Genomic DNA, 14,932 nt, shown 5'->3' with positions numbered 1-14,932 from the left:
AATCCCTTTGATTCCATCTACAGATTACAATTTTATGATAGAAGTGAATTACAAAGGCAGAGTCAAGGAAGAATTGGGAGGGCAGCAAGGAAACATTTCAAAAGGAAATCTCTCACCTATACTGAAATTAAGAACAGTGAGACAAATTCATTCCTGATGTGCATCTGGAAAATATTTGGTCCAAATTTTATTGTAAGAAAATTTTTTTCTTGTTCGTTTTCTTTAATGCTAATATACTTCACAATGATAATGAAATATGTCTTGCTCTGTTGCTCTGGAAATTATTATATTACTCTGCCATAATCAGTAGGACAGAGCTATGCATGGTATAATTCTCCTGAAGCATGGGGTTGTACTGAATATGACTTACCCCAGCGGCACATCTGGAGGTTTATGCCTGTGATGGCATCCAACCAGAAAGGCGATGGGAGAAGATTCATTGTGTGAGAAAAGATTTGGCCTGTTTGGCATTTTCATTTCTTATAATAGAAAACACTTCCACCCAGAAGAGCCAAATGTGGTTTTGATTCATTTTTATTGTTGGGTTGAAAATATTTGCGTACATTATTGCAGCTTTTGAGTCCTGCCATGCGTGACGGCGTTCTTGGAAACGTGCGTGCAGTTGGTTTTGAATCACCGTTCTGACAAGATCTCTTATGTCTCTGCTTTAGGATACACTCCTGAAGCACACACTGATGAAAAAACTTTGCTCTTCCCTCTGATATCAGGATCTTCATACCTGTAGTCTTGTAAAGCGGTGTAAAAGCTTGTAGTGTATTTTGCTCTGTGTGGGAGTTTTCTCCCGGTATTGAAGACCTCACCTGTTGGGATTCTCAGACCTCACCTGTTGGGATTCTCCTTTCCTTTTGCAGAAGGAAGGAATAGCAAGGGCAGTAGTCCCCCTGTCCAGCAGATCTGGGAAGAGGCCTAGCAACCACATCACAGTGGGGGTCACCTGTGGTCTTGTAGGTCTCATCGTAGCAGCAGAGCCTCTGCTTAGCTATTGGCCCATGATAAATGGGGCTCTGTGGTGTTTGTACCCACCTTTAATGCTTATAAAATGCTTATAAAATGGTGCCTGGTTTTTCCATTTATTAACATTAGGTATCCCATCACAGGTTGTTGTCTGGGCTTATTGCCTGGTCTCTGGAGAGGAAATTATGTTCTGGAAAGATTCATACCACTGTCTCTGCTGCACAGGTGCTGCTCTCCCTTACGTGCAGAGAGGCAGCAAAATCTAGGTCAGGTACCTAAATATTAGGTAGCTGAGGCATAGGCAAGTTCAGTCTACATCAAACTGTTCAATGGAATGGAAATGGTAAGTCATGGTATTTCCATCTTTGTCTTATGTCTGCTTAGAAATAACAACAGAAACTTGTGATTGTGGTCTAGTCTACAAATACCTGTAGGTAAAGGAATTTGGAGCCAGAACTTATGACATTCTGCAGGGGTAAAAGCCCAGATCACACAGAGGATCTATTTAATTATCTTCAGAGGAGACAAGGAAGAGGAAGCCTTTCTGTGTTCACTACCTGTCTTGTCAGCTCTTTGGGAAATCAGCTTTGTTTGCAATCTGTGTTTTCATGTTTGTTGCAAAACTGTGAGGACAGCTGGGGTCAGTGTCTCTGGCAGCATTCTTGCTTCACATGTTGTTCTCTGAAGTTCTTGAGCTGCTTCTTATCTATATTTCTCATTTTCTTCCAGTTGTAATCATGTGTGCCAGTGGTGACACTATCAGGAACATCATGTTGGCTGCTCATCGGCACGGAATGACCAACGGGGACTATGCTTTCTTCAATATTGAACTCTTCAACAGCTCATCATATGGTAATGTTTTTCTTGCCCAAGCGTGTTGCAAAGTCTTTTGTAAGCTTGGTGGTATTTTTAGATTTGTTAGCCTCAAAACACGCAGCACTGAGTCCCAGAAAACACCACTGTCTCTCCCTGTTGTTGCGGTTATCTTCCACGTGGGCTGTGGAGTTGCAGGAAATAAAACAGACCTTGTGGCTATAGTTGCTACTGGGTGGGTAACAAGATGCCAAATATGCTACAGGGATTACTTTTTGGGGAAGTAGCACCAGACAGAAACATTGGTTATGGTGTGGGTACCCCACTCTGCAGTGTGTGTGCTCAGGTCTAGGTGACTTACACCATCCCCAGCCTTGAGACTGCCAGCTCTCAGGGCAGCCTGGTGACTTGTGGGCTGACAGATGGCTTGAAGGAGTAATTAGCAACAGACACCATTGTGTGCAGCTGCAAGGTTTGGGCCTCCAGAAATCACCTCTGTGCTGGGACAGCTACACATCTAATTTATTTATCTTTTGATCACAGACTCTGTCTGTGAAAATATTCAGCCATGCTGTGTTAAAGGGAAAGCGCTGGATGGGACACAGGCAGTGCAAATTTTCTAGAGCAGAGTGAATAAAAGTGGCTGTTTGCACCCATAAGTAAAAGGAGTCATTTTTGTCAAACTAAAATATGGCTTCAAAATGTAAATTAAATGTATTTTCTTTTTGAAATATACCTAATGCACCTGCATGCCAAAATATAATAGTAACTGCATGTTACAATCAGTGCATGGCAGGGACTATACCTGCTCTCAGTGGGTGCAGCTGTCTCACTTAAATTCAAAGTAATATTGGAGCTATGTGTTTGCTGAGATCAAACATCAGATGGCTGAAGCCAGGGCAGGTTTTGTTAAAGTATAATGTGGCTCTTAAAAGGAGCAGATTCTTTTGCAGATGTAGAGAAAATAGTTTTCTCTGTGCAGACTGCTTTAACTAATCCACTGCAATAAGAAATTCATTTTAAATTAAAAACCAAGTGGAAGTTGAGAAAAAAGCCAGAGTGTGGGGGTTTACTTTCTTAAAGCTGCCAAGGCTGACCAACAGAAACAACTGAATTTAAAAAAGGATTTTTTTTTTTTTACATTAATCTGTTAACTGGAAGTTCTTTTGCATGAGCTTTCTGTTACTCATCTACTACCCCTGAAATTATTTCACAGTAAACAGTGCTGTGTGACACACTGTATAATGAAGGTATGTAACTGTACAAATTCAAAGGTCTAGATATGTACAGAAGTACAGATTCTGCTACATATATCAAGATTAGCTAAAGAATGCCAGTTTTTGCCAGGTAAGAAGTAGATCACTCAAATATGTAAAACATGAAGTTGTAGATCAAGATCAAAGCCAATGTGGGAGCTTCATTACCACCCTCCCTTGCATCACAGGTAGTCCAGTCTTCTTTTAGCTTTTCTGAGGGATGAAAAGTGTCTGGCTCCTGATGTAGTGTAGTTAGAATGTGGCATTTCCTGACATTTGTTTTAAACCAATTTTCTGCTTGTGGATGTGTTTCCCAAGTAGTGGGAAATGACTGTGCATCAGAAGTTGACTTTTGCACAGATGGTCATTGCATGTGAGAAGCAAACACAGGAAAAGTGTAGAGAAATTCTCTCAAAAATCCTTGTTCCCAGTGCCTGGAGATACTGGGTTTTGTATTTCATAAAAACTAAGAGTGGGTGTGATTGGGCAATTGGCACTGTCTTTGTGTTCAGATGACTTTATTGCAGTTCATTTTTGTCCTCTGTTCTGAATATTTCTAATTTTTCAGAAGACCAGGCTTATTAAATGCCAAGACTGCAATAATTGTACACAAATATTGTAACAAGATGACCTCCTACAAAATACTCCACTAAGGAATTTAAATATTTAAATTATTCTAGGAACGCTGTTATGCAAGTGAACCATCCCCAGTGTCAGGATTTAAAGAAGGAACATGTATAGTGTCCAGGACTGAAAGTTACATTCTGCTAGCATTACCACCTTTTTTTAAATTTATTTTTTAATGTCTATAATCTCATGGTTTTTTGCTATATCCATTTGCAAATGCAAAGCTATAGCTAAGCCCTCCATGCTGTAGTCTCTGCTGTACTCCTTGAATCCAGCACCTCCAAAATGCAGGTGCCCAGTTGGGGCAGAAGCAGCTCAGATTTGAGGATTTGAGGCTTCTGCAAGGCTTTTGGGGAAGGTAGCAAGATATGCTTGCTTACAACTGCCAGATGTGCATTTCCTTCTCTTTGAAAGCAGTGAAGAGGTCAGGTGCAGGCACTGCAGGGGAGAGTGGCCAAACCAGAGAGTGGGGTGTTAGTTGCTATCCAGTGTCTGCACTGGGTGTGATCACTATGGTTCTGTGTAAGTGATTTTGACCTTGTATTGGGAAATAAATCCCTCAACCAAAACATATGTATCTAGACCTCCTTCCTGAAAAAAAAAAAAAAATCACTTGTAAAAAATAGCGAAGTTCCTGCTGTGTCTAAAGATTACAGTCCTAGGTGGTGCTGGGCTGTGGTAAATAATGCTTTCCCAGGGTGGACAAGAGATGTGGGAAAGTTGCTCTTGTGTCTCCTGCCTTGTGTGGGGACTGACAGGAGCTGTCCTGGACCCAAAAACTGCAGGAGAAAGGGTTTATTCCCCAGAGAAGTGCAGGGCCTCTACTCCTTCCCTTGTGCTCTCTGAGGAAGCAGAGCAAATCTCCAGTTAAGTCCCAGCAGCAGTGCTGGGAGGACAAAAAGCAGGCTCTGTTTACCTGCTTCAGATCCAAGAGTTTGTTCTTGCAGCTGTGTGATGCAGCTGGGAAGCACTGTGCAGGGAGCACAACGGGTTTTTTACCTGTACTCCATCTCCCTTGTCATCCCTACAACTTGCTTCTCCTTGTCCAATGACACAATGACAATATGGTCCTCAACCCAGGTAAAATAACCACATTCTCTCTGATTTCAGGTTCCTGTGTGCCTCCAGGTCACCTTGGGAATCTAGCATTAGTTTTGTCTTGGCTCATTTAGCCATAATGGGCTTTGTTGCTGTTGTTCAAAAAGTAAAGGCTGTCTAGCTTTTAATTGCTTGTAAACATTTAAAGGCTCACTGCTTAGGGCTACCACTGTTCCCTCTAGCCTTTTTTAGTTATCATTTACATCAAATAGCACAAAACCTGCTCCAGAACAACATGAACCTTTCCACTGACCTCCTGAGGCTTTGGATCAGGATCTCAGGGCCTGCTAAGGCCAGGGTGTGTTTGTAAGAAGGACTTCTTTCCTTTTAAACAACCAGTCAGCTATCCTGCTTTTTAAAAATATGATTTCTTTACTGGTGGTCTGAGTTAAATTGTTCCCTTGCTGTGATGCAGAACACGTGTAAATACAGCGTAGGCGCAGGATTCCATTTTATTTCTATGTATTCCTTTCCCATTAAAAGCAGGGCTGGTCTGGCAGCCGTGGCACACATGGTTTTGTCCTTCACCACAGTGGGAGAGCTGCACCATCTGACTCCCATTCAGGGTGGTGATCATGCACTGGGCTTTACTGGTGCCTTTCTGACTGTCCAAGATGAGTGACATGGGACAAAAGCTTTGTGCATGAATCCTCCTTCACTTCTTCTAACTTAAATATCTCTGCATTTGGGGTCTGGCATATATGTTTGGCTCCAAGATGCCATCTCACACTTAGGATTTATTCCATCTTTTAAAATAAGCAAGCACAACATGGGAGTAAAGTTGTCCTTTGTTGTGCACATTCACTTCTGCGTTATTCCTTGCACACCTTGAAGAAGGATATGTTTTTCTTTGAACTTTCCCATCTCTCCAATGATCAGAAAAGGGGACTTTTGGGTGGGAAAAGGAATCCTAAAATGGTACCTAGTTTGGAAATATGCTTGTTTCCCTCTTTAGGAAATGGCTCTTGGAGAAGAGGAGACAAACATGACCTTGAAGCCAAGAAAGCATATTCATACCTCCAAACTGTCACTCTGCTGAGGACTGTGAAGCCTGAGTTTGAGAAGTTTTCCCTGGAGGTGAAAAGTTCTGTTCAGAAGCAAGGTCTTCATGAGGATGACTATGTAAGTACTTGATGATCTGACTCTTCAGATCATAGCATCTTGAAAAACATAGTCCTAATTAAAACAGAAGTCACAGAGAGACCTTATCAAAACCTTATCAGGACAGAATCATCTGGGCTCAGTTGCAAAAGTGTGCTGTTGTGCACATAAATTTTTTTTTTTTTTGGTGGATAATGCAAATTACAAGGATGGGCTTGGTCTAGGTATGCTATGTCAGTGCATCAGCATCCATGACCAATTGTCTTGTGCTCATTTCCTAGTTCATCAGCAGAAAGGTTGGGCAAAGGCAGGTGTCTCTCACTCTACCACTGATAATCTTCTTAATAGGCAAATAAATACTGCCTTCTTTTTTGTTTTCTCCCAATAATTAAGTTTATTTTTTTAAATCCAGTCTCAGAAATTTACACTATCTGTATTGCATACAATGAAATCGTTCCTGTTGTGAGTGAGAAAAGTGGTGTTATTTCACAAAAAAGAATATTAAAGTAGTTGCTGTTTTTATTTTGAACTCTCTAGAATATCAACAGTTCTTAAAGCTAGTTGCTTTAAGCCTTGGGGAAAGCCAGTGTTTTCCAGAGGTGGACATGGGAAACTATGTCTTTTTTAAACCTCTCAAAATGCAGGAGGAAAATGCCTTTGAAAATTGCTTTTGAGCTAGTGTTGAGCTAATGCTAAACTAGTTTGTTAGACATTTTCATAGAAAAGTCACCTGTGGAGGCAAAAATGTATAGCACATACCTGCAGGGATTTCTGCATGCTGAGACAAGTACTTCCCAGACAGTCAGCCTTCTCCATGGTGCAGTGTCAACTGTCCAAGTACTCTTATAAAGAAAAGAGGCTTGAAGAGAGTTTGGTCAGTCCTTAGCTGTAGGAAATGACAGCCTGAAACTTAAGAAAACAGCTCAAACCCTTCATTTTCCAGCTTTAACTTAGGCTTCCATCTCATCCCTTTTGCTTTAACCATTGTGTCCATCTTTAGTTCATCACCTTGTGCTTGAATGTTATGTTAAAGAATGAATAACCTTTCCTGCAGTTTATTGTATAACTTTGGCTACCTTTAGAAAATTTGTGCTTCTTGGAATTTTAATGTATTACATTTAAATACTTTACCTAAACTGCTAAATTTAAATCAGAACAGTGGTTTATATTATTCCTGTGATACTTTCAAAATCAGTCTTATTCTTCTGTTGGCATGTTTTGTCTTGGGTTAGTGGAGAAACCCCACCTCACGGTTCCAAGGTGCTGCTCTGAAGAACCTGGTAAATGAGTTCTGAAGAAGGCCATGGGACTTTAATTTGTGTTATTGCTCCCTTTACATCCATTCATCTGCAGTGTTGTGGTTTTCTTTTAGTCTGGGCCATGTGATATCTCCCCAAATAAGAAAAGCCTTATACTGTGGAGAGCTCAGGCTGCTGTCTGTGGGCAGTTTGGAGGCAGGCAGAAGGATGCTTTTCTCTTCTTTAGGTTGGGGACCCACTGCAAACTCTGGGCAGTGTTGATTGGGGCTGCATAGATACAAGCCCTGTTCTGGGCATTTATTCTGTCAGCCAGAATTGGCTCTAGGGGAGAGCAGATTCCGCTGTGCCAGCATGGGGGAGATTTTGCAGGCTGATGTGTTTGCTAGGGAGACTTCCTCACAGCTGCACACCCACTGCCTGAAGTCCTCTGTTGTAATTCCTCACAGCATGGCTCCTGTGTCTGCTGTCAGTGCTCCTGGCTGTCCTGGACCAGCAATGGGGCTGGCTCCCTACCATCTCATCCTTGACCACCTTCTGCCTGGCTCTGAGGGCTGCCTCTCCCTGTGTCCCATTTCCACCTGTGATCCAAGGTCCTTCACCTTGGTCCTTCACACTAAACCTCAAGCCTTGGCTAGGACCAAGCAAGCTGCATGGGCCTCCTCCTGCTGCTTCTTCCCCTACTCCTCTTCCTGTTCTCCCTTTCCCATTTGGCTTTCTTTTTGCTTCCCTATCTGTTCTTGATGGGACGCAGAGAACGTCCTGTGATCTGTGTACACCTACCACAGAAACCTGCCATCTGAAACATCAGCCCTTGGCTTACAGGCAGCCTCCATGGTGGAGGCCACTGGGATCTGCAGCACTCTCTGGAGGAGATACAGATCATGGCTATAGGGGAAGGAGGTTTGGTTTCAAATGCAGAGTGTCCTGCTATTAGGTGGATGCTTAAATAAAATAGGCCTCAGCAGAGTTTCCCCTACCTGCTTTTTCACAGCCTTCTAACAATGGTAAAGTAAAATGTCTCTAAGAGGTTTGGTTTCTGGTTGAGTAAAGCAAAAAAACCCATAGCTGTGTTCCTTTTTTAACAGTGTATGAACTTTAACTTTCTGGTTTGCTTTGCATCGTTTATGATGAATTATACATTTCCCCACTTTAGACAGTGGAAAAGACATGCATCATATTCCCTTAACCAATTGTCCTGCTGCTCTCCCTATTCAGAGGAGAAACATTTTGGGGCAGCCTTCAGGATTAAGAAAGAAAAAGCATTCTGAAAACTAGTGGGGAAAAATAAAAAGCTAGACTGAAGGCTAGTTCCTTCCCTTCTGAAAAATTTCTGGGTAGGGGGCACCCATTAAATGTGCTTTCTTTGGCAACATGGGAAAAAAGTATCCTGGGTATGCATTAGGAAAAGCTGTGTCCTCCAAGGGAAGATTGGGAAGGAAAAGTCCTTGAGCTGAGTGAGTGGGAAGCGACAGAGATGGATGCTGCTCTGCTGGATTCTGCTCCTGAAAACAAAAACTATGTAGAAAGATAATCAGTAGTACAGCCCATCTCAAGTCATATCCACGGGTGTTGAAATATAGCCCTCATTCTTTTCTGCAAGCTGTGTCCCAAGAGGAGACGCTTAGGGAGGTTTGGATTTGAAGCATTCAGTGTGTCTCCTTTTTTGTGTGGATTTTTCCAATGTCATGGGAAAATGGGGCCCCAGGCCCATGGTCTAAATTATCTCACAGTGACCCTAACTCAAACAAAAATCATTAGTGCTGCCATTTTGTCCTGGCCTCTTGCCAGCACTAATCCTAAAGGCATTATTATCTACCAAAAAAGAATATAATAAAAATGGAAAATAAGCAGATGACAGAAGGAAAGATAAGGGAGACAGAAAGGGCAAAGTCCTAAAGCAGCAGCTGTCCCACTGCCAGATGCAGAACACATACAGCTCTTGGAGGAGTAAGGTCAAAGAGTGTTGGCTGTCTTCATCTCCAGCTGTGAGATCACACAGAAAAGAGAAAAACGTGTTTTGGGTATGTCTTTCCCAGCTCAGAAATTTCTAGTGTTTCTGCATGAGTGTTATGCTTTGGAAATGGGGAAGGTGGGAGAACCTATGCCCTGTGAGGGAGCAGGAAAGTGTGGAAAAACAAACTTCTCCAGGAATCTCTCTTGTGAAGCAAGAAGCTTCCTGAAGCACCTTTTAATTGGACAGCATTGAAAACAAGAGTGGCAGAGAGGTTCTGAGAAAGCATCTTAGAAATATTTGGGTTGCACAGCATGGGGCAGTGGTGATGTTCCCTGTGTGCAGTGTCCCATTGCAGCAGCCCCTGAATCCATTAGCAAATACTGTTAGTTTGCTTGTTCACCAGTCTGAGTGGGAAAGCAGTTACTGTTATGTTAATGTAACCCAAAGAACTGTGGGCTGAAGCAATAAATCTGCCCAGCCATCATTTCAGTATTCAAGTGTCTCATGTTTTTTCAAGAAACATCCTGTAGTTTTGTAGAAATCTCACCGGAAGATCATCTTCTCTGATAAAAAAAAAGAAAAAAAAGGAGGAATGTTATCAAAAATCCAATCACATTTGGGTTTCAAACATGAAGTAGAATTGCTTTCATGCTTTTATACAAATGGTGGCAGTTTTCTTACTTTTGTAATGTTAATGCATTAACAAGACATTAGCAGCAGGGAGCCCTGTTCTCTATAAATCAACTAACATCCTTGGTTTAATTGCAAAATACAGGGCAAGCTCTGCTTGCAGACCTATAGCCTAGTTGAGGCAGACAGCAGTGAGAATTGCATGCAATTACTTGAAGGAAGAATTTAAAGCTGTCTCTAAAGGGGTGTGTGAATAATTCCCAACACATACTGTAGTTAAAAATGTTTATGAATAAACAGTGTTTCAGTTGAAGTATATGCATAAGCCATTTTTATTAAATAATGCTGAACACTTAATGAATTGGTGGTGGGGTGCAGTTTGGAAGTTCTTAATGCACCTTCTGTTCCTGACTCAGGCCTAGGATTCAATAAATGCTTTTTTTATATCCAACCCAGTATTCTGAGCTCAGATGATTTTACAGCCAGGAATATTTGCTCTTCTGAGGTTACAGACCACCCATGGCTTGTTTTTTCTTCTCATTTAAAAGCTGAAAATGTAACTAATTAAACAAATATTTCTGCTGTGTTAACTACATGACAGCATTGTTCACAAGGTGCATGCATGGGTTTTTTCCTACCCACAGCCTTTTTCACCCTGAAAATGAGCACTGGGAGAAGGGAACTGGAGCCTGATTTGCCGGTTAAGTTATCCATTGAAAGAATGAGCTGTGTAGATTAATTTGATCAGCAAGATGCTACTCCCTATTAGAAAGGGGAACTCTGTTTTATTTAACATTTTCAGCCCTCTGAAAGGAGAAAAGGTGCACTCAAGAGCAACCATTTTAGCTCCAACAGTTAACTACAAAAGCTTCATGGGAGGTAGCTGTGCTTGTAAACTTTATCATCTCATCCATAACATCCATGCCAGACTCTTCCCTGTGTGTATTCCTTACGTCAGCCTTTTAATTAGGATTGCACACCAGCTAAGATAAGGCTGGGAGAATGAGCAATTCAGTCTTGTAGCTGTGATGCTGAAAATGTAACTTATTCAGCAATGTCCTTCTCACTTGTCTTTTTCAGGCATAGGCAGGCGAGATTTATGTCCGGCAGTCTTTTGTGTCTTCTGACTGCATAAGGATGGGAGAGAGTTTTGAGGAGATTTAAGGCGGGGGGGGGGGAAGAACCCCCAAACCCTGCCAGGGAATAATTTGTTCCAATGAATGGCTCTATTCAGCTGCTGGAGTGCTTTGCTAATTGTGTTCGAAAGAATAAAAAGCAAACCACAAGCTGCTTTCAGCAGCCGGAAAAAACGGTTTCACATGCCAGCTTATTAACAAGATGAATTCTATTAGTAAAACATATTTAGGATTTTCACGACCAACCCTTCACCCCTTGGAATTAATGAGAGTGTCTTTATTTTCTGTAAGAGGAGTACTGACCTGTGGACTGCTAAATTTGGTGAATACAGCAGACACTTTTAGGCTTTTTTTTCCCATGAAGTTAATGCTTTCTCAGTGTATGAAAGACCAGTGTCATCCACGTCAGGGTCTTAGGCAAAACTAAAATGTAATAGAAAGTTATGTGCCAGTAACAGATGTCATAAAAGACAGTAAAAGAAAGAAATTATTCTTCTCTCTTCGAGTGGATTTGTTTAGTTTTTCTGGCCTATCTAAGCATATTTTTGAAGCTGTCTTAAACCATGGAGGAGATAGTGTAAAACTGTGTGTATATCTAGAAACAGCAACATCTGATCTTTTCGGTAATGTAAAAGTTTAGAGTTGATCTTCATGGTTGTATTGTATATTTTCCATAGCCATGTGTTTTTAACTTGGATTTCACTGATATTCACATTCCACTTTACTGAACAGGCACCCAGAAATTTATGGGTAAGGCGCTCATTGAAGTATTTGCTAGAAATATACTTATTTTCCACTAATAAAGTGTGAAAAATATTTCTTCCTGCAAAATTCAAAGGCTGTTTCTGGTTTTAGTGCTTTTCTCTGCTGTTTGCATTGCAAGCAAACCAAAAGCTAATTTGTCCCATTAAGGTATTGTTTTAATGTAAATTTGTAAGATTTTTGATATTGGTATAGACTGATCTTCAGGCTGGGCTCTAAGATATTTGAATGAAGGAAAAGGTAGACTATCTCATTTTGTATAAAATGTCACTTGAAAAATTAAATACCTTTGCCTAAAAGGCTTTTTAACAGTCACTTCCTTTTTCTGTGAGTCTTATTCTTGGGATATCTCATGAAAATATCACTGAATTGGAAGTTTCTTTATTTACTGAAAGAATATTCAGCTCGACAAGGCATGAAGAGGAGGTTTGGGTGAGTCTGTCCCATGTCAGGATGGTGTTGCAGCCAGCAGCAGGGTCCTGGGCAGGCAGTTGGAAGCTGTTTTGCTCGTGCTGGGTGGCTGATGTGATGCTCCAGCCTCAGCACCTTGGGTGCTGTGGAGGGTTCACCTCACCTGTGCTGGTACCTTCACACTGTGGTTACACAGACTGGCTTAAGAGTCCAGTGTTTGAATTCTGTCTGAGCCTAGCAGTTTAATCAGAAGGTTTGATTATGAGGGTGGCAGGAGGTATGGGGAAGGAGCCATGCTTTGTTTTCTTTAGAGATGTAAAGGAAGAACAGTTGTTCAAGGTAAGAAATTTAATTCCTTGTTTGAGATCACCAGGGCAGAAGAGTTGTTGTCTCTGGACTGAGGTGGTCCAGGAAAGCTTCCTTGCACTCATCTGGGGTATTGCTATGGCGTGGGTGATTCTGAATGACAGCAGGGCAGGGTCTAACTTTGTGATATTCACAATGACAAGTCTTCTAAAAAGCCGGTGTAAGGGGCGGTCATTAACACCTCAAGTGTGAGATCTGCTGCTGTGTCAGCACATTCATTTCTTATGGCTGAGTGCTCGTAGGTTAAGGTGAACCTAGCTCTGGGAAAGGCCTGTTCTCCAGAGGGAAAAAAATCTTTTAACAGAAGGGCAGGCCAGTCCCATGGGTGAGTCAGGTCACCGTGGTGTATGAATGTTGGCAGAACCAAGACAGGCAGCAGGGCTTGGGTGTGCTCCACTCCATTGGGCTGTCAGTGGTGCCAGCTCTGATTTTTTTATTATTTTTTTTAGGGGATATCTAGCAATTTTGCTAATGCAGAGGGGGTAATGTGGTCATCCTGTGAGAATGGGCTGTGTGAATAGAGGCAGTGGTGTTCTTGTGCAGGCAAGGAGGCATAGGAGCCCGCAGGAGGATGCTCCAAACTTTCCTTCCCTCTTTAGTAGATACGTTTTTCATTAGGAAGAGAAGTCCAGGACAAAAATGAGAAGGTCTAGCCCATTCTAAAAAGAACGAATATGTCAAAGCATATTGAAAAGACAAGGAGTGCCTCTGTCCCAGAGCAGATGAATAAGAGGGGCATGAGAAGGGGCAGGGGCAATGGGAGGAGGGTAGGTGAGGACACCCTTTGCTCTGTGGCTGGGAGCAAGGTGACATTGGCTGAGCAGGACGTTGACATTTGATGTGAAATGCGTGTGTACAGTGCATCCAGTTGGCCTGTCAGCCTGCAGACTACGAAACACCTCAGAGAGCAAAACCAAGGAGGATCTCAGGGATCAGACAGTCAATACGGATGCAAGGAGCTACGAGAGTGAGTTTTTAGTTTCTTGGAGTGGCTGCAAATCCTCAGATTTAGAGGCATTAACTACCATGCTGCTGCTGAAGAGTGGGAGGATGTGTTTCAGGTGTGCCGCTGGAATGTTACTGCCTGCTGACAGGTACACACAAATCTCTCCTGAGGTAGCTGCTGTGCCTCTCTTGTGCTAATGGGATCCTTGCAGGGGTGCCAGCAAAGGGCTGGTTAATCAGCCAGCTGAACACCTTTCATCAGATATTCACTATCTGAAAGAAAATAACAAAACCAAATAGTTAAATTTTAAATTATTTGGAATGGAAGCATGACTAATAGCAGCCTGAGGGTTTGCATTAGTTCCATGCCATTAAAGTTAACAAGTTCATATGCCCATTCAGCCCGGTATTTAATAAAAGGATCATTTGTCATGGCAACCACAGCCTCAGGTGGGCTCTCTTAGCAAATTATTTACTCCCAGCCCAGAGGTCCCCCAGTTCTTGGCAGGTCATACCTGCCCCCAGCACCTGGATTTCAGTTCCAGGAGTGCCTCCACCTCAGGATGCCCTGCAAGACAGGGCAGGGGAAAGGTGGAATTCAGATTCTCTGAAAGCAGAGATTGGACCTGAAGTTCTCTCATCCTGAGTCAGCAATAGGGGGCTCAGGGCTTTTAGATGAAAGGGGCAGGGAATTTAAAAGGACTGGTGCACTGTGAGGTTTTGTGAAGGCTTTAGTGCAAGTTCCTGCGGTGGAAAGTTATCTGCTTGTGTGAGAATAAGAGGGTCACATCATCCCTCATTCTCTACCTCCTCTGCTGGCAAGGCTGAGATGGGATGCTGTTCTTATGAATCCTGGTTTTGTGTGCCTAATTCTTGCCTGCTACAGAATAAAGTTCTTAGTTTACTCTAATCCCAGCTCCAAGCATACTTTTGAGCTAAGCACCACTTTTGGCTGTGTTTGTGTTTATCCAGCCCTTGAGACTGTAAAGCAAATGCTCTGCTAGGTAATCTTTGCTAATCTTCTGCAAAGCAGTAATCAAATGATCCTTTTCATCAGAGGTGTTTTTTACCCCATCCAAGATTTTACCAGCCCACCAGCTAGTGTAGCATGGGTAAATTCAGTTTGAACATGTGAGTTGTCTCCAAAGTGATACAGTGATTTTTCTGAGTTTTGCATGAGAACTGATGTGACCTTGAGAGTTTTGAATACAAAAAATAAAATATGTCTGTGATTTTTGTGGTTTGGTGATAATTTTAGTAATCCAGAACCCAAAACAATTGCACATGGCAAAAGGATAAACATTTAACAAAACATGTCCTTCCTGTTTGTCCTATCACTGCATTAATTTAAACCAATTTGACTTACTTTAGCAAGTGGAACTGATTTTTTCAGATGGGTGACTGTCACCCTGAAAACTGAGATGTTCCTGCTTGTAAAACATTCTTGCCTGCTGACATCAAAAACTTAATATCTAATGAAAGGATGGGGGTGGTGGTTTTTTTGCTGCTAAGTGTTTATCTGCAATTAAAATGTTCCAATTTAAATGCCAGCTTAAAATGTTAGCATTCATTACAACTGTGTAACAGATTATCACACTA

The 14,932-nt window shown here is 42.0% G+C and overlaps 1 protein-coding gene across 1 annotated transcript in view; it reads left to right on the top strand.

Moving 5' to 3' along the window:
* The window catches only part of NPR3 (natriuretic peptide receptor 3), a gene marked incomplete at its 5' end in the record, with an annotated part of 44,284 nt that overhangs the window by 3,530 nt on the left and 25,822 nt on the right, over positions 1-14,932 (top strand). The window contains 2 exons of the mRNA XM_084225909.1: positions 1,705-1,827; positions 5,725-5,891. Of these exons, the coding sequence (XP_084082035.1) occupies positions 1,705-1,827; positions 5,725-5,891 (290 nt within the window). The remainder of the gene's footprint in view (positions 1-1,704; positions 1,828-5,724; positions 5,892-14,932) is intronic.

The sequence above is a fragment of the Fringilla coelebs genome (genome assembly GCF_963513975.1).
Source record: "Fringilla coelebs genome assembly, chromosome: Z".
Lineage (NCBI taxonomy): Eukaryota > Metazoa > Chordata > Aves > Passeriformes > Fringillidae > Fringilla > Fringilla coelebs.
Note: the sequence above shows the minus strand (reverse complement) of the source record. Positions and strands in the feature narration are given on the sequence as shown.